The sequence below is a fragment of the Astyanax mexicanus genome, chromosome 1 (assembly GCF_023375975.1).
Source record: "Astyanax mexicanus isolate ESR-SI-001 chromosome 1, AstMex3_surface, whole genome shotgun sequence".
Lineage (NCBI taxonomy): Eukaryota > Metazoa > Chordata > Actinopteri > Characiformes > Acestrorhamphidae > Astyanax > Astyanax mexicanus.
Window position 1 is genome coordinate 41,686,923 of NC_064408.1, and position 26,698 is coordinate 41,713,620.

Below are 26,698 nucleotides of genomic sequence, written 5' to 3' on the forward strand. Positions count from 1 at the left end.
TGGGAGAAGTGTTGTCCGTAGTTTTTAGAATAAAACAACAATATTAATTTTACATAAACATATACCTATAAATAGCAAAATCAGAGAAACTGATTCAGAAACTGAAGTGATCACTTTATTTTTTCTAGAGCTGTATGTTGTATTTTTTAGAATCAGAACCGTTTAATCACTTGCTTCTAGCTTTGTAAATGTGGTTAAATAGATGCCTTCAGGTCTGTGCGTAACGATGCAGTTGTTACCCCCTAGCGTACAAAAGCAGCAGCAGAAAAGAGCTTATCTCTTACCTTTCTAACTCCAGACTGAATTCATGGATCTGCTGTAGCCCCCGCTCCTCTCCCAGGTGAGAAGTTTATTGTGTGTAGTGCTGTGAGCATCGTACAGAAGGAGACAGCGGAGTGGTGGACCCCTCAGCTCTCACTAATTGAGCTTTTAGTGATTGAGCGTTCGGTTGCCAAGTGATGCTAGCCTCGTCCTAGCACTGCAGCTGGCCGCCGTATTCAGATTTGGCCAGCTGGCCTGTTCTGTGTGTGAAGAATGCGCCTGTTGTGTGTGTGTGTCTCTCTTTTCTAAATCTGTTTGGCTTTTCATACAGTCAATTTACACATCACTTCTGTAGAGATTGTGTGATTTTGACACTTTAATGAGCTTTTGGGGAGGAGATAAGGACTGTAACGCACAGAATGAGTGTGTGTTTTGTGTGTGTGTGTGTGTGTGTTTTTTAGTCACTGGCAGCGAGTCAAGCTCAGAGAAAAAGAGAAAGAGAGCAGGGAAGGGACGAGTGGAGGACGAGGAGGACGGAGAGGAGAAGAAGAAAAAGAAAAACTGTCCTCGGCCGAACTACTTTGTGTCAATACCAATCACCAACCCAGAGGTGCAGCTTTAGTCCACCTTATATAATCTGCTTTAGATACGTTCTTATTATTAGTATTATAGTAGTAGTAGTAATAGTAGTATATCCTGGATTTTGTCCTTATATTATTAATAAGTACTGCTTTTTGTTTTATTATACACAATATGTATTAAATAAAATCTGTTATGGTCAATATTATTAATATAAAACACATACTAGTTTACAAGGATGACTAGTAATTGTATTATTATGTGTTATTTAATAATAGAAATTAATAAAAAATAATAAAATTTGTACAATACAAAAATGGGTATAGATATATACAAATACATTATGTTCATTAACTCATTACAACTAATAAATTCATTTTAATGATTAGTTTTGTGGAAGCTAATACACTATATGTCTAACTGTTTGTGGACACACCTCATCTAATAAATGCATCAAGCTACTTTGTTTTGCACCCACTGCTGACACAAATGTGCAAATGCACACAGCTTGTCTTATCCCGTCACAGAAGTACCAGTATTGCCAATATAATGGGCTAGAGGTAGGGCTGGGTGATATTGTGTTTAAAAAAAAAAAATATATATATATATATATAATTTTCTTTAAATATATGAGTGATTCTCAAATACGATTATGATTTTTAGTTCTTACATAACCACTTGTGTTTTTTTTTTATAAACAGACAGCGCCATTTAAAGTGATGCACAAGCTATTGCCTCCTTTACATTCAATGTATGATTTTAGTAGGTTTTTTTTAAGTGAATTTTAAGCAAGACCCCTTAACCTTACATGCTGCTTTTATATTAAACATGGTGTAAACATAACCTCCTTCTATCAAACGTACAGAAAAATGTAAAATATGAAAATCACTGCCAGATACAAATTTCTGACAAAAGCAAATGTCTGTCTATTGAAATTTCTCTCTAGCAGCCTCTATATGTACAGATTTACAATTTCAATTATCACACTTAATATCCCAATAATATTAAAAAAACAGTAATTTGATTAATCAAATAAATTTGATTAACCTCCCAGCCCTAGCTAGACTGGTACAAAGCCTTCAAAGTTGAACTGTGTAACATTGGAACTATGTTACTCTGGAATTATGATGCTCCATCAAATACTTTAAGGATGAGTTGAGAGGTTGATGAATGAGGTGGGTGGTGATACAGACAGTAGAGACAGTTACTTAAAAAAAAAAAGCAAGATGAACTCTTTTTAATAGCCTTGATTTTAAAAGAAACAAAAGAAGAGCATCTGCCCTAATACTTTTGTTCATACTTTTCTCCAGACTGCGTAAGGCTGGTTACAGTGATTAAAACAGTCAGAAATAACATATATAAATTTGAGAGATTGCTGAATACCTCTGAAATAGGAGAGTGGTTGTTGATTGAAATGTGCAGTTAGCACCACGCTAATTGTTGTATATAAGCTTTTACTGCTTGTTTGCTACATTAGCTTCATTGCTACAGTGTAAAAGTAAAGAAGTGAAATTTATACACCAGACATTTCATGGCAGTTCCAATACATAAAATTCTATATATTGTATAATATGACTTTATTTGTAAGATGTGTGTGTATATGTGTGCGTGTGTCTTCAGATAAAGGAGGTAGTAGAGGAGTTGCAGGCAGAAGTGCTACAGAAGGAGCCTCGTCTCTCTAGAGCTTTAATTCCTGTGGGCACTCTCCACATCACACTGCTCGTCACACACCTGGCCACACAGGAAGAGATAGACGCGTATGTATTCCCCCTACACACACACACACACACACACCTTCGATTCCACAGCAATAACAAGTCTGGAAAATCAGTAGATGTGGATATGGTCCTTACACATGCAATAAATGAATTATCCCATTACATATTGGATTTATTTGCTGCAAAAGATATACACTTTCAACTGTTTACAATACACTAATAAAACACAAATAAAAAAATTCCAATAGCTCAAAACAACTAACGTAACAAGAGATTTCTTCTAATTTAAAACAAAATGCCACTTTTAATGACTACTGCAGTCAGTCAGGTGACTGTGAGGCCATTCACCTACATCTATGTGTGTAAAGGATCTACAGGCCCAGCTACAAAATCTGTTGGCAAATGTGCTGCAGGATGCCTTTAAGAACCTGTATGTTTTCATGCTCAGCTGTATCCCTTCTGGTACAGCTGAGAATGAAAGCATTATACAGTTTTCCCAAACACACTTATCTTTTATTCTATTAATGTAAACCCTTACATAGATTATTATTGCATTCACACACATAAATTGGATCCATTTGATTCCAACAGCTGGATGTTTCCGTTGCTGCAGGCTGGGATTGCTTTCTGTTGGATGCTTATAGGTTACATAAATTTCATAAATTTCATTACTGTATTTTTCACGCTTAAAATCCTTTAATTATCCCAAAAGTCATCAGTGCACCTTATAATCTGGTATGCCTTATGTATGAATTTTACCAGTCAGGTGGAGCAGTAAAGGAGCAGTAAAGCTGCTACACTGAGATACAGCTTTATACAGAAGTTTCAGTTTAGTTCTCCAGCACCGAGACTGTAGTAGCATTAGCATTAGCCGCTAACCGCTATTTCCCAGTTCAGAAATGAGTATTATAGGCCTGTAGTCTGCTGCTAACCCCGGCTAGCACTGCTTGAGCAGCATTAGCATTATCCTCAAACCATGCTATCTCTTTGACCTTTCAGAGGTGAGTATGACCGGACTGTAGTCTGCATGTTTACCGTGTTAAAACAAACTACGTGGGACGAACCGCTAGCTAATATCGCCCTGGCTTACGAGAACACATAGGGTTCCTCAGCGGTTAGCCCCTAATGCTAATTCTTCAGAAATGTGTGAATCTTAGCTTATTATAGCTTATTGTAAATAAACTGAAGCACTTTACTCACCCAAAAAAAAAAACTGTTTTCAGGAGATAAATTGGTGTAGATTTACATCCAGCGCTCGTCCGACTTTAAAAGAAAGCCTTTTTTATTACAGTTTTATTTACTTAGCTTAGCTTTAATTAACCTAGTAAGCCCCCAACCCCTCCCAACACAGAGCGGAGAGACCTGCTGAATTAGAAATGACTTATAGTGTCTCTTAAAATGCGCCTTATGTATGAAAATAGATCAGAAAATAGACGTTAATTGATAGTGCACCTTATAATACGGTGCGCCTAATTGTGCAAAAAATGCAGTAGTTCTTCTCAGCAGCTTCACACTGCCTGTTATTTTAAACTGTAACAGCCTCTGCTCCTTGCCTGGTTGCAATGTTTTGATCTGATGTTTAAAGAGATTATGTTGACATGCCGTTATTGGAGATGCTGCTCTGTCAGCCAATCACAGTGCGAGGCTGGGGCTTGTCAGTGGTATCATATGGTTTATGCTTGCTTGCGTTATTCCATATATTACAGTGTTTAGGCAGGATGAATATGTGCAGTTATATAACAGGATGGCAGTAATCTGATGCTGTTTACATGGGCAGACGTTATGATTGGAGAGACCTGCCAAAAAGTGTGTGTTTTTAATGAGTGCATTAGTGTGGTGTGTTGTACAATGTGTTAGTTTGGAATTGTCGTACATGCGTCATCATTGCGGTATTTACAGAATTAATGGCCAGGTTTGTGTGCATGTTTTTTTTTCTGTGCGTTTGCGTGTATATGTTTTATTATGGAGACTGTGGTTTGTTGTGTGTGATTCCTCTAATACGTCAGCGCACTTCCTAAGGGATTAATAGCGTGTGTGTCTGTGTCTGTCTGTTCACCAGTGCTGCTTTAGCACTAGAGGAGATGCAGCCCACACTGATGTCCCTGCTGGGTGGGCGGAGCCTTATGCTGCCCTTCCGTGGTATTGGTCACTTCAGACAGGAAGTTGCTTTCATTCAGATTGAAGAGGGACAGCATCTCAGCACCCTGATCGATATCGCAGGTAAATTTAACTCTATCACTCACTAATTCTCCTATATTTCACTTTTTACACTTATCATTCACTAATACTGTCTTTTTTCTTTACCTTTATCACTCTCTCACTCCATTATACTCTCACTTAATGCTCCATACACATTTTAGAAGATAGCACCTTTTGTATGAACCCACCCATTGTTCTTGTGAGAAAAACAATTGGAACATGTGACTGTCAGGTGTGTTTTATTTCCCAGTGTTCCGATACATTGATTATTCTAACAATTAATACAGCTGATTCTCTATGCTCAGTTTCAGATTTTGGTTTTACCTGTGCAGACTGTGCATTTATGTTGTTTACTTCTAAATGCACAGGGATTTGTCTATATATAAATATTGACCATAGCCAGTACAACTGTTCAAAATTTTCTAAATTAGAAAGTCATGACTTGTGTACTAAGTAACAGATGTCACACAGGTAGAATTTACTACGAAGTGCAAAGACAAGCCTGTGGACTCATTATGGATGATAAGACAAAACTTTACCTTCACCAAACTGATGTAAAGGCTAAAATGTAAAGAAAAAGAGGATCATGATTTTATATTCATTATTTTTCAGTCTACAGCAGAAATAAAGAAATTGGAGTCATTTTTCTAATACTTTTAGAAGGGGCTGTATTAAATGTAATCACTTACACTGTTTTTTCACCTATTACTCACTTTTTAATACTCCTTTACTCGATTCTTTATCTTTCACTCTCACACTCCCAAATTCTGTCACTTCGTTCTTTACCTTTATCAGTTTTTCTGTGATATATTCTCACGCTATGCTTAAGCCTTATTACACTCTTACTTCATGATACTACCTACACTAATTTCTTGACCCTTATCCCATCCTCACACCATAATATTCTCTCACTTCATTTTATATTCATCACTCTCTCACTATGTTCTTGTGTTATCACTCTTTTACTCAACAATTCTGTCTCACTCCTGTATTTTTCCCTTTAATGTCTTCCTACTCAATTTTTTTAACCCTACTTTAAATCTCCCCATCCTGTACTTGTATTCCTTTGACACACCATTCTTGGACTCAAGTCTCGTCCCATAACCCTTTTTTTGATTAAGGAGGAAATATTGTAAATCAGAATTTTCTTTAAGCAATATATGCAAGCAAATGTTTGCAATGACTCCAATTAACAAACACCCTCTCCTCACCAGATGTGGGTTACCAGATTGACACACAGTGGCAAGCATTGACAAGTCTTACTCTGTAGCTGATCAGTGATCATATGTATCAGTGTCCAAAATACTCGTCTCTACTACGCTAGTGGTGGTGATAAATTACCCAGCTATTTTACTGAAGCTCAGTGATTACCTGTTTAAGGGAAAACTAGAACGTTCACACATTTCCTTAGCTGCAGCACACTGTTTGCGTGCTGCTGTCCATAGTTGCCAACCCTAGGAATGGGCAGAATCAGAGGCTAAATCCCACACAGATTTAATGTGAGGTACTAAACAGTAAAAACAAATTACTGGCTGAAGCTATGCTGTCAAGAGCTGCCAGTGCTTAAACTCAGCATGTTTCCTTAATATCTGATGATACATCCTGATTATGTTATGAGTTACTACAGAAAATATGTAATCATTTAATGGTTTTTTAAACAAAACTGAAATAAGGAGTAGGAGGGTGAGTATTGCTAGTTTGACCTTGCATCGGTGCATTGTGAGACATTTTTGGGACATTTCTGGCCAAACTATTGCTTTAAATCAGGAAAGTCTGATAAACACATCAAACCTGCTAAACCTGCTTAAACCTTTAAACGCTGGATAGCAGGGGAGGAGTTCCCAGTCCCTCAGCTGCATCATGTATAACGGGAAATAGATATGAAAAGCCGAGTGGAACCTCCGTTCTAATGTTAGACCAGACAGTTTTCATCTCTGTTCAATATCTGTCCACATCCCTTGTCTCTCTCTTTCTCTCCTCTTCTCTCTTTCCCCCTCTTCTCTCTTTCTCTGTTTCTCTTTATTGATTATCTCCTTGTCTTACAATAAAAGTGGAGGTGCGGTTTTAGACCTCCCTCTTCTGATCTGTAAATAGCCTTAATCAGTCCTTATTTATCTCTCTCTCTCTCTCTCTCTCTCTCTCTCTCTCTCTCTCGTCTTCTCTACTTTCTCTGCTCCTTGTTGTTGTCCCTCTTTCTCTCTCCAGACTCAGTCAGGAAGGCTTTTGAAGAGAAAGGCGTCTCGTCTGGAGATCAAAAAGACTTCAAACCTCATCTGACCTTCATCAAGCTTTCACGAGCACCCAAACTGCGTCGGCAGGTGAGACTCTGATTTCTCAGTTACTGCTGGTGAAAACATGGTAAGGCTGTTTGTTTATATTAATTATTAGTAACTGGTAGTTTAACTGAAATAAGTAGAGGATCTGTGTTGAAGGTGAAGATTATAAACTTTCAATCCATCTCAAAAGTGTAAGTAGAACAGGAGAGATTGTATTATGATCTGAATTAGATGTAAAGTTAATGTGTTATTTTATTGTTTTGGACATTAAATGGTAATGTGGTGCATTATGTTATTACGTCTGCTTAGTTTTTATTGCTAAAATCCAGTAATAAGTTTGAATCTAGAAGCTCTTTATTCTCATGTTCAGCGTTGATCAGAGTCAGAAAAAGAGAAGAATGGATTGTAGGGATGTCCAGTTTAGGTTATTTTGCAGCCACACAGTTTAGATTTTTGTTACAGTTTAAAAAAAGTGTTTTATAATGTGTGTTATATTATCTATATCTTATAATCCAGGCTCCTGCCTGACCATTTATTTACATTACAGTTACATTTGGGGTATTTAGCAGACGCCCTTATTGAAATTGTTTACTTCAAAAAAATATCCATAGCTAATTTGTAGAGACTAAAATCAGAAAGATACATTAATCATTTAGTCAAGTCAATGATGGACTCTCTGGACTGATATCTTTTTATTTGTTGACTTATGATGTGAAAAAAGACTTTTATATTGAAGTGAATATGCTATGATTTGGGTTTCTTTAGCATTTGCATTAGCATTAGCGTCCACTCTGTTCTGAAAAACAGAGCGTTTCCGTGATAGTTTTAATATTCTTCGGTATTACTCCAGACTTTTTTTTTTATAAATCTTTTGAAAACTCACGTGTTAGCTAGCTTGCTAACTAGTTTGTTACTAACCAACTTAGTGACTGTAGAAAAATATCTTGAAGTTCGTCTAACTACAGTCCTTCTTACAGGCTATACTGAACTATCTGTCCAGGCAAATAACTTGGACACAGCATCCTTCTTCAACTTTTAATTTCCAACCATTGTCTTAAAGAACATTCTGAACTTACTTTTGTGTCCATGTTAAACTGTAATATCAAATCAGTCATAAAATGAATGCAAACATGACCGTTAAATGCCAAATACAGTCCAGCTAAGCATGAAGGTGTACACTCTTGTAAGACCGGGCTACTCACGGTGGGATAGTAACTAGCTAGGTAGCTAAGCAGGCTACTCTAAAGAGCTTTCGCTTGACTAACATTTTACCCCTGCTTGTTTTGATGTTAAACTAAGAAAATAACCAGTTTAGGGCTAATAAGTCAAACTCAGAGAACTGGGTTTAGCTAGCTCTAGCTAGCACTGCTAATGTTTATCTGGCTAGATTGGCTGCTTGGTTAATATTAATATGGCTAGCCTTAGCTAGCTAGCTAGCACAGTAACATACACTTAAACTGAAATAGAGATCTCTACTGATTTTGTGACTCCATTCACAGTGAAATACAGGATTTTTGTGGACAATACGGAAGGTTTTATCTTTATAAGATTTCTTTCTTTTTGAGGAAGTGCACTTGGAAAGGCAGCAGTGAGGCAGCATTGCTTGTTTTGGTAGACGATGGTGACTTAGGTGAATAAAGCGCATTGCACCTCGAGGACACCAGATGGTGCTCTAAACACCATTATGTGGATAAAACCAGACACATATCTGGATTGGAACGTAGACAATCACAATGTGCCTGGATTTGCCCCTATATTGAGTTACTGGAGTAAATTCTGACCTCTCTAAGTGTAGTAATAAAGATTGCAGCTTGATCTCTCTTAACTCTAATTGTGTAGAACAAACAAAAAGAATCTTCTAAGCCAAATGTTGTGGTTTTTTGGTGTTTGTTGCTGCTGTATTAAAGAGTTGGCTGGCTGTGCAGTCAGAGTAATTGGTAAAATGTGGGGATATAATATAGAACAAGAACAAACAAACAGAGAGAGTGAGAGAGAGTGTTTGGGTGTGTGTTTCAGTCAGAGCAGACGGGTCCTCACAGTGTGTATCGGCTCCATCTGTCAACACATAACTCACGCAAGATGTTAAACAGTGCAAACACATTCATTCAGTCTTTCTGTTCTTTTTTAGTATTGTCCTTTTTCATTGCTTTATTCTGTTTTAATCAAACTCATCCACTTTTTTGCTGTCAAGCAACTGAAATGTATTTGTGCCACAAAATGTTTGAACAATCCTTTGGGATTCTGATCCATGTTGACACGATTGCATCACACAGTCCCTCACAGTTTTTCAGGAACACTTTTATACTGTGAATTTCCTATTCATCCACATCCTATAGGTGTTCTTCTGGATTTAGATCAGTAGACCAGGAAGAACCGCCACTGAAGAACACTGAACACTTTGTAATGTTCATGAAACCAGTTTGAGAGGACTTTTGCTTTGTGCAAGTAGTCATTAGAATAACTACACTGTGATTATGAGGGGATTGTTCAACAACAAAATTCACATAGGCTATACCTTTAAAGCAGGGGTGTCAAACTGATTTTGGCCGAGGGCCACATTGGCTGTCCTCTGAGGGCCAGATGTAACTTATGAATGTAATAAAATGTAACCAAATGTAATATAAAATGAATGTAATTACTCCTTAATGTTAAATAACTCTCAATATATTATTTATTCAATCAAATATTACAGTTGCATGGAAAAAATGTTTGCTTGTTGCTCTCTTAACATAAATCCTTTTAATTTGTCATGTTATGAAATCCAAAAACTCCATCAATCAAGAACCAAACTATTTAAGTTAATAGAAATGACATCAAATACAAGTTATATTAACTTTGATCAAAACGTTTGATACTGAAAAGAGGCCTAATAAATATAAAATCAAAATTGTGAGCTGTTAAGAACATGTGACAGATTTAGCAGTTCCTCATCCAACCACTAGTCGGAGCAGCAGCAGCGGCACAAGCCCGCTGTCTTTACTCAGTCAGAGCTACAGCCCAGCCACGGGCTACAGGGCTCAGCTGAGCCAGTCTGGAGCGTTTTTTAAATTCTTCCGTGTATGAAATAAAGGTTTTAACCCCACTAACCGGATAATGCAGCTCTCTACAGTTCATCTTTCAGCCCAAGCAGCTAACAGCAGCCGTTTAGAGCAGCCGTCACGGAGTCACTGCTGGGATTACATTATAAACAGGTCAGTTAGCGCGCTGCTAACCTCAGGATGTTTATAACTACGGAGTTGAGTTTAGTGGACACACCACGGCTGCAAGGTTAGACTATTGAAGGCTACTGAAGACTATTAAAGTCTATTGGAGGTTATTGAAAGGGTTATTGGGGGCAGAAATCAGTAAAGGCTGGTTAGATAAGTGATTCACGTCCTTTGCTGCGGTGAAACTGCGACTAGCGCTGTCACAGTGATGTTTATTAACGTCATTAAAACAGATTTTGTCAGCTATTGTCTTCTAAATATTTACACACAACTTATATCTCTCCTAAAAAGTGTTTATTTTGGTCAGTAACTCTCTTCGTAACACAAAAGGCATACCGGTCTTTCGCCTTGAAGCACAGCCGTCCGTCTGCATCAACTTCTCTTTTTCTGGACATTATGGGATAAACATTTGTATGTCTCAATTCCACCCGCGAAGTTACACCTTCCCTCCGGAGGGTTTCCACATCAGTGACTACACTGCCGTGTAGTGGCAGTAAGCCGTAACTTCGCGGGTAATACAATCGACAAGCATTCTGGGAAATATAGTTTTTGGTCAAAGCACGCTTCTGACATATTTATTATAGACACTAAGATCTTACAAGCTCTCGCGGGCCACATAAAAGGACGTGGCGGCCACATTTGGCCCGCGGGCCTTGTGTTTGACACCTATGCATTAAAGCGATAATTGTTTAATATTAGCAGCCCAAAATTTGCCCAGCAAACATTCCCCACACCACTACACCACATCCACCTGCCTGAACTGTTCACACAAGAGTAGTGGCATCCCATGATTCATGCTTTTTGTTTTAAATCCTTATCTGATAACATTAGAATAAACCCTAATAAACATAGTTTTACAATTAACACACTGTGACCTTCACTTTATTTTCGTTTGGATTTATTGTCATGTTTTCTACGTAATGTTATATTGAGGTAAATACAGGTCAACAAAACTCACACTGACCATTGACTTTATGTTTATTTGGGGTTATTCTAATATTATATAGAGTTAATTACAGTATATACCGTCACTGATCACTGACTTTATGTAATCTTAGAATAACACCAAATAAATAGTTAATTACAGTAAATACACTCACTGACTTTGTTTATTTGGGGGTTATTGTACATAAAGTCAGTCGTCAGTGAGTGTATTTACTGTAATTAACTCATAAAGTCAATGATCACTCACTAATCACTGACTTTATGTTTCTTTTGGGTTATTCTAAGATTATATAGAGTTAACTACAGTATATACTTACTGACGTTCTTTATTTAGGGGTTATTCTACATAAAGTCAGTTGCCTGTGAGTGTATTTACTGTACTTAACTCATAAAGTCAGTGATCACTCACTGATCACTGACTTTATGTTTATTTGGAGATATTTTTATGTTATATAGGATTATTACAGTAAATACACTGACTTTGTGGTTATTTGGATACATTTTAATGTTATATAGAGTTATACAGATACACTTTGTTGTGTTTTTCTTGTAACTGGATGTTGATATATTATAAAGTCGTGCGTTTTGAGTCATTGGGCTGTTTTTCTATGGTTATTTTTAGCTTGTGGGATTTTCAGTATGACACGTACACTCACGTGTTTTGACCCTTTTGACGTTCTTGTGTCTTCTTGTTCAGGATGGACTAAAGACCACCACCCCACCACCCCACCCCCCCCAAACACACTTCCTGCCAAGGTTATCAGCCTCAACAGACGGCTCCCACCCCTACTGTACAATATGTTCCTGGGGTGTGTGTATGTGTGGGGGGTTATCTGTTGGAGCTCATCTCATTTCAGAGTGTGTGTGTGTGTGTATGTTTTGCAGGGAATTAAGAAGCTGGACCCTGCTCTGTATGCTGCGTTTGAGCAGCGAGTGTTTGGTGAGGAGAGTGCGTGTACCCTGGACTTGTGCTCAATGTTGAAGAAAAAGTCTGCAGATGGATATTACCATCGCGAGAAAACCGTCAGGTTCAGTGAGTAAAAAAACGTTTTGCTATGTCTCAGTTTTGGCTTTATGTGGACAGAAATTGCTGCTGCATTTAAGGATAAAAGTTTAGGTGTATAGGCCTGTGCTAGGGGTGTGAAAATGCATCACAGTGCATTCACCTGAAGGTGGCCAATCAGCTGCATCGATTTGGAATAGGAGAATTAATTACAGTTATTTGAGCAATATCCAATTTTTTTTATTTTTTATTGTTTTGAACTTATTGTGAATTTATCAAATAATATATTATTATACCCTTAACATATTTCAGTATTTATTATGTAATGTAACAGACTGTATAATCTAACAAATATAAACTGTAAAGTAGTTACATAATACAACAATCAATCAATATAAAAATTAATTCCAAACTTTATTAAGGTATTTGTAGAGAAATCCTTCATTATTTACAGTAATTTACTCTTGTTAAGTGCAGTGGTCCAGTTTTGCAGTTCATTTTTATTATGGGTTTCTAAATATCCAAACTGGTGTAAAAGTGTAAAAGTAACCAAAACACATCTGGCTGGAGGTGTATTGTCCTCAATCATATGTCACAGAATCAGAATGGACAATGGGGTTAATTATAAAAATATATTTACTTTTGTATATGTATATTTTATCCCCACCTGACAGATCAGTATTTTTCAGGATGATCCCAATCACCAATGGTCTTTTAGTTCAATCAACCAATCACTGATGCATGTTTGAGGATGGGACTTTATGCTACATAATCCTTTCCATCCAAACTTGCCTGAAATGCATCATCATGCAGGGCTTCTGTAATATTCTTTGTTGTCAAGGTTAAATATACTTATTTAAAATCAGTGACTTCTTTTTGCATAGTTAGTTTAGCTGTGTTTGCTAGCTCTGAGGTGTTCTGAGACCGATCTACTGTGTATGTACCTCAGTATCTCATTGGTGGTGTTAAAAAATCTTTACTCTTCCTCCCTTTTTAAGGCTTGTTAGTTTTAAACATTTTACAAATACGTATATTTGAATCAAAAAAGCACTAGATTGGTAAAAACAGCACCCACAGGGAAGTTTAACACGGGTTCTTGTGGTGTTCTCCAACTATGCACAAGCTTCATCATCTAGCAGAACAAGCATCTGCAGGATTCTGTGGACGAGGAGTCAGGATCGGCTAACTTAGAGAAATATAAGCCAAACCCCACTCTTATATTTTGATTGAAAACCTTCCGATACTGAAACAAAGCCTACCCCATTAGAGGACTACCATATCAGAAAACACGTCAACTTACGTTAAGGCACATAAAGCAGAACATGATGACAGAACAGGCTCCTTCCTACCTGCACTCACTCCTGAAGGCTTACGCTACCTCCCGGCCGCTGCGCTCCTCCAATGAACGTCGCCTCGCTTTACCAAACATACATTCACACAAAGCAATCCAGACTGTTCTCATACAGAGTTCCACAATGGTGGAACAAACTACCTTCCACTACCAGATCAGGAGAATCTCTCGCTATCTTTAAGAAACTCCTGAAGACAGAGCTCTTCAAAGAGCACTTACTCTCCTAACACCTCTAACACACTAACTACTTCTAACCTCATTTCCTTCTTCCCCTCCTTCACTCCTCTATCCCATTATTTCCCTTTGACCTCCTTTAGGCCCTATCTAAAGATGTTTTACCTTCTATTACTTTTGTACTTAACTATTGTAAGTCGCTTTGGACAAAAGCGTCTGCCAAATGTAATGTAATGTAATAAATATAACGCTCCACAACATCTGCAAACTCAACACTACAGGGGCGCAACATGCTTGGAGTAGAACACTAACTTCTAATTATATAAGCAGAGATCTGAGGCTTCTAGAATGTCTAGAAATATTAAATAGGAATCGTTTTGTTTATCACACCAATGACATGATATATATATACACACTAACAACACAGCTGGAGACAGTAATGACATAATGGAGTTTCACACATATCACACAAAAAACAACAATACACTTACCCCAGCATCACACACACTGTGCTGTAAGACACTGTGATGTAGGTGTTTCTAATAAAGTGGCCAGTGTATGGAAGCACAAGGTAGTAAGTAGTAGGTGTTTCTAATAAAAGTGGCCAGTGAGGATGTATCTGGGTCAAGTATGCTGAATTGTAAACAGATAAGTCTGCTCTCTGCTGGCAGTATTGGGTACTACAGCAGATGCTTCTCTTGATGAAGATCACTGACTAGGATGAAAATGCCAAAAGGCTCAGATGTTCTGCCTAGATTTTGCCTATTGTTTTTAATGATGCTTCTCTCCTCACAACTACTTTGATCTTGTTACTGGGGTATATGAGGGGAGTTTTCTAAAGCTTAATTAAAACGTAATCGATGATGGCTCCGAATAGAACCGTATGAATAACGACAAAATATAATTTTTTCTCTCATCTAGTTTTAGGACGTGGTATCTGAGTGTGAGAGTAATTAGGAGGAATGTACAAATCTGTTATTTCATACACAACATTCAGTACCAGTCAAAAGTAACACCTTCTCATTCAATGTTTTTTTTATTTATTTATATATATATTTTATTTAATTAATAAATTAATTGCCTCCAGAATCCCCTGATCTAATCTAAACTTTAGAAAAATCTAAAATATAAAACATAATCTAGTTTTTTTTTTAACACATTTTGTTTACAAAACAATTCTGAATATGTTCCTGTGTAGCTTTAATGTCTTCAATATTAAATTTACAATGAAAAAAAAAAAAGACAGAAAAAGAAAGAAAACACATTGAATGAGAAGAGGCGTGTCCAAACCTTTGACTGGTACCGTAGATTGAATTGAAACATATATTTTGTCTGCTTTAGGAACACTGTGATCAATAGTGCATTTTATCTGGACAGTGATGTACAGGGGTGTACAGGCTCATATTACAGAGTCAGGTTTGTTTAATCAATACTGAGCGTGTCACTGATATGAGTCTGATATCATTTCTCTCATCCCAGCCTCCTTAAACCAGCAGTGATTTCTCATATTACACACAGTCACTGTAGTAGAGTATCTCTCTCTCTTGGTCTATCGCTCTGTCTAACGTTTTGTCTATTCTTTTTGTATCCATCTGTCTGTATCTTTTGGTGTAATTGTGTAATTCTGTGTAATGTTCAGAGCTTTAGTGCACTGACCTGATGATAAAATTTGTGAAATTGCAATATGTGTATGATACTGTCGATTAGAGGTGTACCATATCATATCATACACAATAATATAGCCAACATTTTTGAATATCGTGAACAATATATTACGGAACACAATACTCTGAATATTGTGCCATATCACCCACCCCTAATTATCACATCAGGAGAAAAAAAATCACACAGTTCGCATTTCCCATGATATATCTACTAGAGACAGATTATATCTGTCCAGTATCATTTATTTTACTTTAATCCTACTTTAATATATGGAAATATTTGGAGTGCATTGTTAGTATTATGACATTCTGGATCATTGACTTCTGCTACAAATCTGATACAATTCATATCATACTGTATGCAATAATAAAATAAAATTTAGATTTTGTTGCAGTAGTGTATTCTTGAAATATTTTTTTTTTTAAATTCAGTGTTTTGTCATATCGCCAAGAGTATTGTTATCGCGAAAATTCCATGAAATATCGTGATATTATTTTAGGGCCATATTGCCCACCCCAATGCTAATAATGGTGGGTGTCAGATAGAATTTTAGGTGTGAATTTTACATTGCTTGGTCCACAGAGTCTTGTGTGTACCAGGAATATGTAATAGAAGGCATTATTTATCACTCACACTGGACAGTGCAGTGGGTTTTAATTATTGTAACTGGCGAAATAAGGCTAGATTTGTCAGTGTAAAAAAAGATAGTCACATCCCCAATCAATGCATTCTATTAGCTTCCATTGGACATGCCAAAAGTCATGGGACATAAGTAGTTTCTATCCTAATAAATGTAATAAAACAAAAAAGTATAATATGTGTAGTAGTATAATGCTTTTTAAGATACCCAGTGTTATTGTATAAAGGAATTAAAATAGAAAAAAAAAAAAATAGATGCAGCACACTTTTTTGCATATTACCGTATTTGACGCACTATAAGGCGCACTTAAAATCCTTTATTTTTCAAAAAAATGTCAGTGCTCCTTATAATGTATGAATTCTACCTGTCAGTTTGTAAAGAGCAGTAAAGCTACTCCGCTGAAGTGCAGCGTTATAGTTTAATTATATAGTTTATTTATCCAGCACCGAGACTCGAGACTGGAGCAGTATTAGCATTAGCCATTAACCTCGCTAAGCGCTAGTTAGTTCTTTCGCCGTTCAGAGGTGAGTATCATCTGCCTGTTACCTGCTGCTAACCCCGTCCACCACTATTGCCTGTAGCCTTCACATTAACCCTGTTAAAACAAGCTACGTGGGGCGAACTGCTAGAACCAGAACACTCCTCAGGGTTCCTCAGCGCTGTCTGGCTAGCCTAATTAGAAAATCTGGAAATCTAAGCTTACTGTAAATAAATAGAAGAGCTTCACTCACCTGAAAAAAAAAACAGTTTTTAGGAGATAAATCTGTGTAGATTAACATTCAGCGCTCGTTATAATCTGTTGTGCCTTATTATATTGTATGACATAATGTTATATTAGATTATAAAAAGATAACGCTGTAATCGTAATATGCATTGGGGTCTGTGTCTGTTTCTGTGTCTGTGTCTGTGTCTGTGTCTGTGTGTGTGTCTGTGTGTGTGTGTGTGTGTGTGATTATACCCAGTCCCCAGCAGGTGGTGCAGCAGCCCTTGAGGCAAGTCAAATGCTGTGAATTACACACACTTCACTAAACTGCCTACAGCACAGACACACACTCACACGCACACACACACACACACACACACACACACACATACACACACATACACACACATAGTATGCCTAAAAGACAAAATTTAACTGCCTGCTGCCATAATTGCACAACACACACACATAAGTTTCCAGCATGTGACCAAAAAGAGTAGTTGCTATAGATCTTAATGCATTTATGTATTGTCACATATGGCAAAAAAATATATTGAATTTTAGTACCCGTTCCCAGATCAAGTGCATCTATGATCTGCTGTTCACAAGCTAATATTCAAGTTCTTGTCATTAGTATGTTGCCACACACACATTTATTTGCCACTCTCTGCTGGGACTAAAATTGTTGGTGATTTTCTTTCTGTAGGTGCATACTGTTACAGTAATTATGGTGTGCTTGGTCCACAAACATTATCTGTACCTCATGCCTTTTCTTTTCAACAATACAATTCCCTGATCACAGCATGGGCCTGCCGGAAAGAAAAGGTCATCAGGCAGAGCCAGAGAGTTGATCAGCTCTAGCGCTGTGTGAGGGAACACTGATCTGCATGCTTTGTTCTGGTATTGCCAAACCTGTATCTTAGAGCCAACAGAAGGGACCTGAGAGTGCAGCCATGCTGTGAACAGTGGCTGTTTAGCTATTGTGTTGGCAATAAATTAATGCTCACGCAGACCCCAAACTTATAAAACATGTTGCCTGAAAATGTGTTTGTAATGGTACTTGTAGTTTTTTTTTTGATGATTATAGTTTACAGTTCCACAGTCCACAAGTGGGTTACCATAATTAAATGCAGCTCAAACTGGAAATGCAGTTTGAGTGAGTTAAGAGATTTGGGTAAACTTTGACTTGTTTGTTGTTAGCTACACTTTTTGACACAAAAAATAGTGCCCCCCACATTGCTGCAATGATGTCTAAGGCAGATAATGGACTTACCCTATTGCGTAGGAGGCAAAAAGTCTCTCAGAGGCTACTGGGTAGTGGACCTCTTGGTGAGAAATCGTTGACACTACTGATGGGCTGATCAAACTTTTTTCACCACCCAGCACACTGGCTTTATTGTGTTGACTTTCGGCATTTTTAGATTAAAACAACATTTTACTTAATACGACAGATCATTTTACTAATTTACTAATTTTCAGGCTGAATTAGCTGTAGCTTTGTTAGCTCTGGTGCACATAAAACATAACCAGATGTTTAATTAAACTGGCTAAAGTGTACAACACAGTGCACTTCTAGCTCTCGGCATGCAGGCTTTGCACACATTACAAATAAAGCATTGCAGGCTGAAAAATCTCCAAGCTAACCAATTTTTTAGTAAAAGCATCAGCAGCTATTTGCTCACTTAAGGTGTTATAGGTTCATGGTAAACTGTGGAACTGGAATTCAGATCGGTAATGTGGCTCATGTTAACAATACGGCTGGTTTATGACTGATATTCTACATGGATCGGCCATTTTTGCCCGATATCTGATACCTTAAGTCATAAAGGCACCGATAGCGATATTTGTTCAGATTAGTACCATCTCTAGTTGACAGACATTTTGCTTAGTTGACAGACATTGAGAGGAATTCATCTTTGGAGTGAAAGAAGCGGGAAATTCAGGTCATCTGTCAACCAGCCACTATTAACTTTGTTTACAGTGGTGTCATGGCCACTTTGGACTGCTACAAACTAGAACCTTATTATCTTTAGTGACAAATCCAAGTTCTGTTTGGGATCTGAGTATGATCAGGTTCGAGCATGAAGACCTTGTGGTGAGCACTTCAATCCTGTCTCTGCTGTGGAGTAACTCACTGCCCCAACTGCTGGTGTGATGATCTGGCAAGCAATCACAAACAAAAGCTGGCCACCCCTAGTAGTGACACAAAGCACAATAAAAGCAACCTACAAGTGTGCATGATCAATAGACCCAAGTTGCCTCACCCCGTTGCCTCAGAGACACAAAGGTTGCACTTGGATCTATTGATCATGCACACTTGTAGGTTGCTTTTATTGTCCTTTGTGTGGCTACTAGGGGTGACCGTCTGTTGTGTGTGATTGCTCGCCAGAGCTCACCATTACACTAGCAATTAGGGCAGTAGAGCCTCCTTCCACTTGTACAGTTTTCCCAATAATCGCATTTACAATGATGACAGTGTTAGCATGAAAGTATCTCACAAATATCATCATTGCAGGCTTAAATATATAGTTTCATTCCATTCTGTCAACTCCTTCTTGGTGTATTATTTATTTAAAAATTCTGTTAAGCACAGAAGGATGTGTCTGCATTGGACAGATGTTGTAGACAGATGCTGGAGCTGCCTCCATCATTACTATTGTTGAATATTGACAACTTTGATAATCTGAGAGTGGTGGGCCTTTTTTCAGTGCTAGATTGGCTATACTATTATTGTTGAATGCTGTGTGGTTTTATTGATTTGGGAGGATTCTTATTTGGCCTTTTGTGTCTGGAAGCTCTGTTGTCAGCTTTGTATGTGAGTGAGTGTCTTTGCCACCATGTGTTTACAGAGCTATTCATTTACGCTGATTTGCTTTTCAACTCCCACAAATGGGAAACAGTCCAGCACTTCCAGCTGGGTAAGCATCTGCATTTGTGTGTGTGTGTGTGTGTGTGTGTGTGTGTGTGTGTGTGTGATGACAGCTGCAGCATTTTTGAAATATAATTACAAAAATGTTTGTTCTGAATTAATTGAATAAAATAGATGGTGATTTAATGTATTATTACGTTCATCTACTGCCTACTGTTCATTTACAGTGTTATCTTAAATCTTACAGTTAAAATTCTGTATCAGGGGACCATCCTTAATGCCTTACTGTAAATGCTTATTAGTGTTGCCTAGCCATGTGCCCTCCTGCACTTTGCCTAATGGTAGGTTTACACTTCTACCCATGCTGGCCTGCTCCATAAGTATTCTCCTCCAACCCTTGCTTATCTGCTCTAGAAATATTAACCCTTTGTCCTCCTACCCATCCTGCCCTACTCTAGAAGCTTGGTCCTAATGCCCTTGCTGTCTTGTGCAAGGAATTGTCATCCTCTTGCCCTTGAAGCCATGCTTTAAAAGCTGGGTCTTCTTACCTGTGCTGCCCTCCTCTAGAAGCTTCATCCTCTTACTCATGCTGCCCTGCTCTAGAAACTTTATCTTCTTGCATTGCTGCCCTGTGAAGGAATTGTCATTGTCTTGTCTTTGCTAACATGCTCTGGATGTTTCATCATCCTTCAAATGCTGCCCTGCACAAGACGCTTCAGCCTAGTCTGCTCTAGAAACGTCATCGTCGTCTTCTTGCCCATACTACCCTGATCTAAAAGTTTTGCCATCTTACCAGTACACTCCTGTTCTAGAAGCTCTATCCTTATTCCCATGCTGCCCTACTCTAAAAGCGTTGTCCTCCTACCCAAGCTGCCTCCTACCCAAGTTATCCCCTTGCCATTGCTGTCCTCTGCTAGAATTGTCATCTTCTTGCCTTTAACACCATGCTCTAGACCAGTGGTTCCCAACCTTTTTCTTCAGGGACCCATATTTTTACCATTGTAAGCTTTGGTGACCCAACATAAACCCCCCCCCCCCCCGCACCCCCCCCCACCCCCCCCCCCCCCACCCCCAAATGTAAAAGATGTAAGTGTATAATTGGGTTGGGGGGGGGGGGGGGGGGTTAGAAATGACAAATAAAAACTGACATTTACTATAGATGAATAAAATAAACACGTAAAAAAGGAAAAATTGATACATAAAACATAAGGAATTTTTATCTTATGAAGAAAAAAATAATTAGATCAATAAAATAATACAACTATTTAAAATGAATAAAAAATAATTTATATAAAATAAAAACAAACAAACAAAAAAAAAGAATAATATCAGTTTCAGTTTCAAATCAGTAAAACAGCTCACCAAAACCTCAACCTGTCCAAATATTGGACAATAATTGATTAACTTTACAGGCCCTCACTCATTTTCATTTATTTAACTAAACTGAGTTTTATATTCTTATATTATTATATTATTATATTCAGCCTCGCGCTGAATTCAGCTCCGCGCTGCCGGAGAGAGCGCCCGCGCGCGCGCCAGAGAGAGAGAGAGAGAGACAGAGAGAGCGCAGCGCGGCGAATTTTGCTTACCCTAGACTATATATAGTATTAAAATCAAGAGGGCTTCGCGACCCATCGTGGATCTTTGGCGACCCATAGTTTGGGTCGCGACCCATAGGTTGGGAACCACTGCTCTAGACGCTGGGTCCTCTTATCTATGCTACGCTCCACTAGATACCTCCATTCTCTTACCCAAGCTGCCCTGCTATAGGAGCTTTTTCATTTTACTTATGCTGCCCTGCTCTAGAAGCTTTATCTTCTTGCCTTTGCTGCCCTGCTTCATCCTCATACCCCCGCTGTCTTGCTCTAGAAGCATCCTCCAACCTATCTTTGTCTGCACTAGAAGCTTCAATCTTATCTTCTTGCCCATGCTGCCCATGCTCTAAACGCTTTGCCATCCTAACAGTATTGCCCTGCTCTAGAAGCATTGTCCTCCTGCTCATGCTGCCGTACTCTATAAAGTTACCCTCTTGCCCTTGCTGTCCTGTGCTTGAATTGTCATTCCCTTGCCTTTGACGCCATGCTCTAAAAGCTGGGTCTTTTTACCTATGCTACCCTCCACTAGGTACCTCCATTCTCTTACCCATTCTGCCCTGTTTAAGGTACTTCATCCTCATACCCATGCTGTCTTGCTCTAGAAGTTTTTTAATCCTATTCATGCTTCCCTGCTCTAGAAGCTTTATCCTCTTGCCTTTGCTGCACTTCTCAGGATGCTTCATCCTCATACCCATGCTTCCCTGCTCTAGAAGCTTCATCTTCTTGCTCTTGCTGACCTGCACTAGAAGCTTCATTCTTATCTTCTCGCCCATGCTCTAAAAGCTTTGCCATCCTACCAGTATTGCCCTGCTCTAGAAGCATTGTCCTTCTACCCATGCTGTAGTACTCTAGAAAGTTACCTTTTTGCCCTTGCTCTCTTGTGATGGAATTGTCATCTTCTTGCCTTGGACACCATGCTCTAGAAGCTGCGTCCTCTTACCTATGCTACCCTCCACTAGATACCTCCATTCTCTTACCCATGCTGCCCTCCTTTATCCTCTTGCCCTTGCTGCCCTGTGCTAGAATGGTTATCCTCTCCATACTGCCCTACTCTAGAAGCTTCATTCTCTTACTCTTGCTGCCCTGCTCTAGAAGCTCCATTCTCCAACGTCCTCTTCCTCATGCTGCCCTGCTTTAAAAGTGTTCTGCTCCTACCTCTTGCAATTGCTGTCCTGTACTATAATTGTCATTCTCTTGCCTTGGGCACTATGCTCTAGACGCTGGGTCCTCTTATCTATGCTACGCTCCACTAGATGCCTCCATTCTCTTACCCATGCTGCCCTGCTATAGGAGCTTTTTCATTTTACTTATGCTGCTCTGCTCTATAAACTTTTACTCTTGTCCTTGCTGCCCTGTGTAAGGAATTATCATGTATCCTAGCTAGGATTTTCTGCTCTAGAAGCATTGCAAATGTAACTTGCTGTAGAAACTTTTTTAATATGTGTACTTCTCCATATTGTCCTGCTCTTAAACCTGCTGTGGATCTTATGACTGCAGTCAAGTGGACAGCAGAGAGGAAGCGGCTTCTATCCGGATCATAATGACAGGCATTAGAGGCGGCAGACTTGCCTCCAGATCCAGAGCTGATTATCGATCACCCGTCAAACCACTTGGGGCCTGAGACCGTCGCTCTAAATGACAGAAGACGAAGAGTGACAGACACAACTGAAGGATAGAAAGAGAAAGAGAACATGAATGAGTCATGACATGTCATTCCACTTCATAAAGATTACACCCACCTTCCCGAGCCGCGTCTTTAAGGGATAATCCGGGTTGCAGGGGTGCAGGCTTCACATGTCAAGTCACAGCACAGCGTCCACTGATGTTTTGAATGATTTCAGACTTAGCATTTTTAGTGAAGAAAAAGTAGCAGAGAAACTATGTTGAAATGTAGACTGTAAACTTCATTTCTTCCCACATTAGTATGTGTGAGCTGAAGCGAATAGATTTTATGGTCTGAATAAGATTAGTGTCAAAAAGTAAAACATTCATTATTGTAATGTTTTGACATCAAATCAAAAGGGTTCAGATTGTAAAACCATTCCCAATGCAGTTTTCTAGTTTTCTTCCTTTAGAATCTTTTAGAATAACTTCATGAATGAGTCATGACATGTCATTCCACTTCATAAAGAAACCCACCTGCCCGAGCCCACCTGCCCGAGCCATAACCTCAAGATACAGGTTAGATATCTTAAAGGTACCAAAGAAGCTTGGATGTATATAATGCATGTATATAATGCAAAGAGCATGTGTTCAAATAACATTTGTTTTTGTATGGCAAAATTATACAGTATATACAGTGTACAAGCTCTGTTCTGATTGGTTGCCCTATGTTAAGGCTCGCTCTCAACACATTGAGAATTAACTTAGAAGTTTATTACTGTGGTTTGAAGAATGTGAAATTTACGTAAATCTGTGTAAATCTGTGAACATTGTTTATATGCTACAGGTATAATACAGATTCTTAAAATAGTATCGAAAAAAAAATAACATGACAACATGTAAATAGAAAATAAATATTATTATCATTATTATTATTATTATAAAAACACTATATTAATAAACATAGGTAAAAAATACTACACAATGCATAAGGAATATATCCCCATAACTGTGAACCATGTTATCCTGTGTGATTCAAAAAAGACATATGTTTGCACAGTGGCATATTACCTGGACTAGCTGTGTGTGTTTGAGAGTGTGTTTATGTGTGTGGGATAAGTAGGTGGGTGGATGACAGGGGTGTAGATGAGTGGTTAAGGGGGGTGGGGGGAAGGGGGTGGTTGGAATGAGTTCAGGGAGCATGTGTGAGATGGAGTGATGGGGGTGCAAAATACTGTTTCCCATCACAAGACCCATCCACACTTAACACCATCACTCAGCTGCTGCTTGGTAGTGCGTGCGTGCGTGTGTGTGTGTGTGTGTGTGTTCTCCTGCTTTGCAAAGTGGATTATTATTATTCTGGACACTACTTCAGAATTTAACAAGCACACAAAGAGAATCAAATAGAGGGACACTGTGTGTAAGTGTGCGTGTGTGGTGTTTTTGTAGTGTGTCTCAGTGTGTGTGTGTGTGTGTGTGTGTGTGTGTGTGTGTGTGTGTGTGTGTTATGTTTCGTTTCACTCTCTCACACTCTGCTCACCTGCCAGTCTGAATCAAAATTTCAGGCTCTGAATTGCAGCCTTTTCTGTCTGATTAATGCAGCGAAGTGTGCAGAAACAGCCTCTCTGTTCGCCTTGAGCTCAGTGGTGCCACCACACACACACACACACACACACACACACACACACACACACAGACACACACAGAAACACACACACACACCGTGAACACGCAGTGAACCCTGGTACTGGCTGAATGGCTGTTCTCCTAGAAAATAGTCACTTGTGTCAGCATTATAATGATCTGTGTTTATAGTACACATGGCCTAAGGTTCAGGCTGATATATAATGTATATATACAGTGGTGTGAAAAAGTATTTGATTTTTCAGATTTTCAAACATATTCAACATATCAAACGAAGTTTTATATCGGACAAAGATAATCTGAGTAAATATAAAAATAACTTTTAAATGATTATTTTATTTATTAAAAAACTATCCAAACCAATCTAGCCCTGTGTGAAAGTGTTCGCCCCCTAAATCTAATAACTTGGTTGTCCCACTCTTGGCAGCAACAACTGCAATCAAGCTTTACTGATAACTGCCAATGAGTCTTTTACATCTCTGTGAATACATTTTGGCTCCACTCTTCTTTACAGAATTTTAGCCACATTGGACGGTTTTCCAACATCAATGACCTGTTCTCAATCTCAATCAGATTTTGACTAGGCCACTCCAAAACCTTAATTTTACTTAAGCTACACTTCACTAGATACATCCATTCTCTTATCCATGCTGCCCTGCTCTAGAAGCTTTATCCTCTTGCCCTTTGCTGCCTTGTGCAAGGAATCAGACTTTGACTAGGCCACTTCAAAAGCCTTTCCGAGCTGGACTTATTTGTGTGCTTTTAGATCATTGTCCTGCTGCAGAACCCAAGTACCCTCTGAGCTTGAGGTCACGAACAGATGGCCGTACATTCTCCTTCAGGATTGTCGGGTAAACAGCAGAATTCCTGGTTCCATCTATTACAGCAAGCTGTCTAGGTCCGGAAGCAGCAAAGCAGCCCCAGACCATCACACTACCACCACCATGTTTTACGTTTAGTATGATGTTCTTTTTTTCCTGAAATCATGTTTTTTTTTTTTTTTGTCCAGATGTAATGGGGCACACCTCTTCCAAAAAGTTCCACTTTTGTCATGTTCGTCTAAAGAATAGTTTTCCAAAGTCCTGGAGATCATCAATGTGTTTTTTTGGCAAATGTGAGACAGGCCGTTGTGTTCTTTTTGGTGAGCAGTGGATTTTTGTCATTTTCGACCAGTCTCTTTCTTAATATTGCACCATTAATACTGACCTTAACTGAGGCAAGTGACACCTGCAGTTCTTTAAATTCTGTTCTTGTTGTTTTTTAACCTCCTGGATGAGTTGTCCATGCCCTTTTGAAGTAATTTCGGTTGGCCAGTCACTCCTGGGAAGGTTCACTAGTGTTTCATGTTTTCTTAATGTGTAAATAATAATGTCTCTTACTGTGGTTCGCTGGCGTTCCAAAGCTTTAAAAATTACTTTGTAACTTTTTCCAGATTGATAGATGATCAATTACTTTTTTTTCTCATCTGTTTTTTTTTTATTTCTTCAGATCTCAGCATAACATGTTGTCTTTTTAAGATTTTTTTGTTGTCAGGTTATATGTGATTTCTTAATTCTGCAGGTCTGGCAGTAGAGAGGCCTGGTTTTAGAATATTGGGTGTGTACACTTTTTCACAAAGGGCTAGATTGGTTTGGATAGTTTTTTCCCTTAATAAATGAAATCATCATTTAGAAAGAGATTTTTATATTTACTCAGGTTATATTTGTCTGATATTAAAGTTTGTTTGATAATCTAAAAAAAATCTGTAAGGTTTTGGTTTTAGGCATTAATCTTAATGTAGAAGTTCAGCTGTGTGACTGGAATATTATTACTATATAGGGTTTTTTTTTGTTTTAATTTATGGAACAAAAAAGGAGATTTCAGGCCTACAACACAAGTTATTTTTTTGTTTGTTTTTTTTCAGGCCTAGAAAAATCTCTGCCTATCTTAAAATGTAAAATTCACCCCTAAAACATTCCAATATACTGTAAACATTTCCTAACATTTGCATCATCGGGGTATTTATAAAATAATCAAATTCAGTCACAAGATGTGCTTGAGTTATCCAGAAGTTGAGTTATCATATCTTTGATGATAAGCTTGATTATCTTCTTAGACTGTATTCTTTCAGTGTGTTTCATTATTCAGAGACAGTATATTTTTAGGGTAGCTTTGCCTCAAATCTGGCACTATTTTACACTAAATGACAGATTATTTGTTGCCTGGTTTCTGAACTAAAACTGCTCAGCTGAAGAATCTGCTTATTTTTGGGCTTTATATGACTTATTT

The 26,698-nt window shown here is 38.3% G+C and overlaps 1 protein-coding gene across 4 annotated transcripts in view; it reads left to right on the top strand.

Annotated features, from left to right (window-relative positions):
* Window positions 1-26,698, top strand: part of LOC103041313 (A-kinase anchor protein 7) — a 63,735-nt gene that overhangs the window by 4,958 nt on the left and 32,079 nt on the right. For all 4 annotated transcript variants that reach the window (XM_022662641.2, XM_007259688.4, XM_007259689.4 and 1 more), the window contains exons 3-7: window positions 723-871; window positions 2,461-2,597; window positions 4,618-4,778; window positions 6,963-7,075; window positions 12,070-12,217. In XM_022662641.2, the coding sequence (XP_022518362.1) occupies window positions 723-871; window positions 2,461-2,597; window positions 4,618-4,778; window positions 6,963-7,075; window positions 12,070-12,217 (708 nt within the window). The remainder of the gene's footprint in view (window positions 1-722; window positions 872-2,460; window positions 2,598-4,617; window positions 4,779-6,962; window positions 7,076-12,069; window positions 12,218-26,698) is intronic.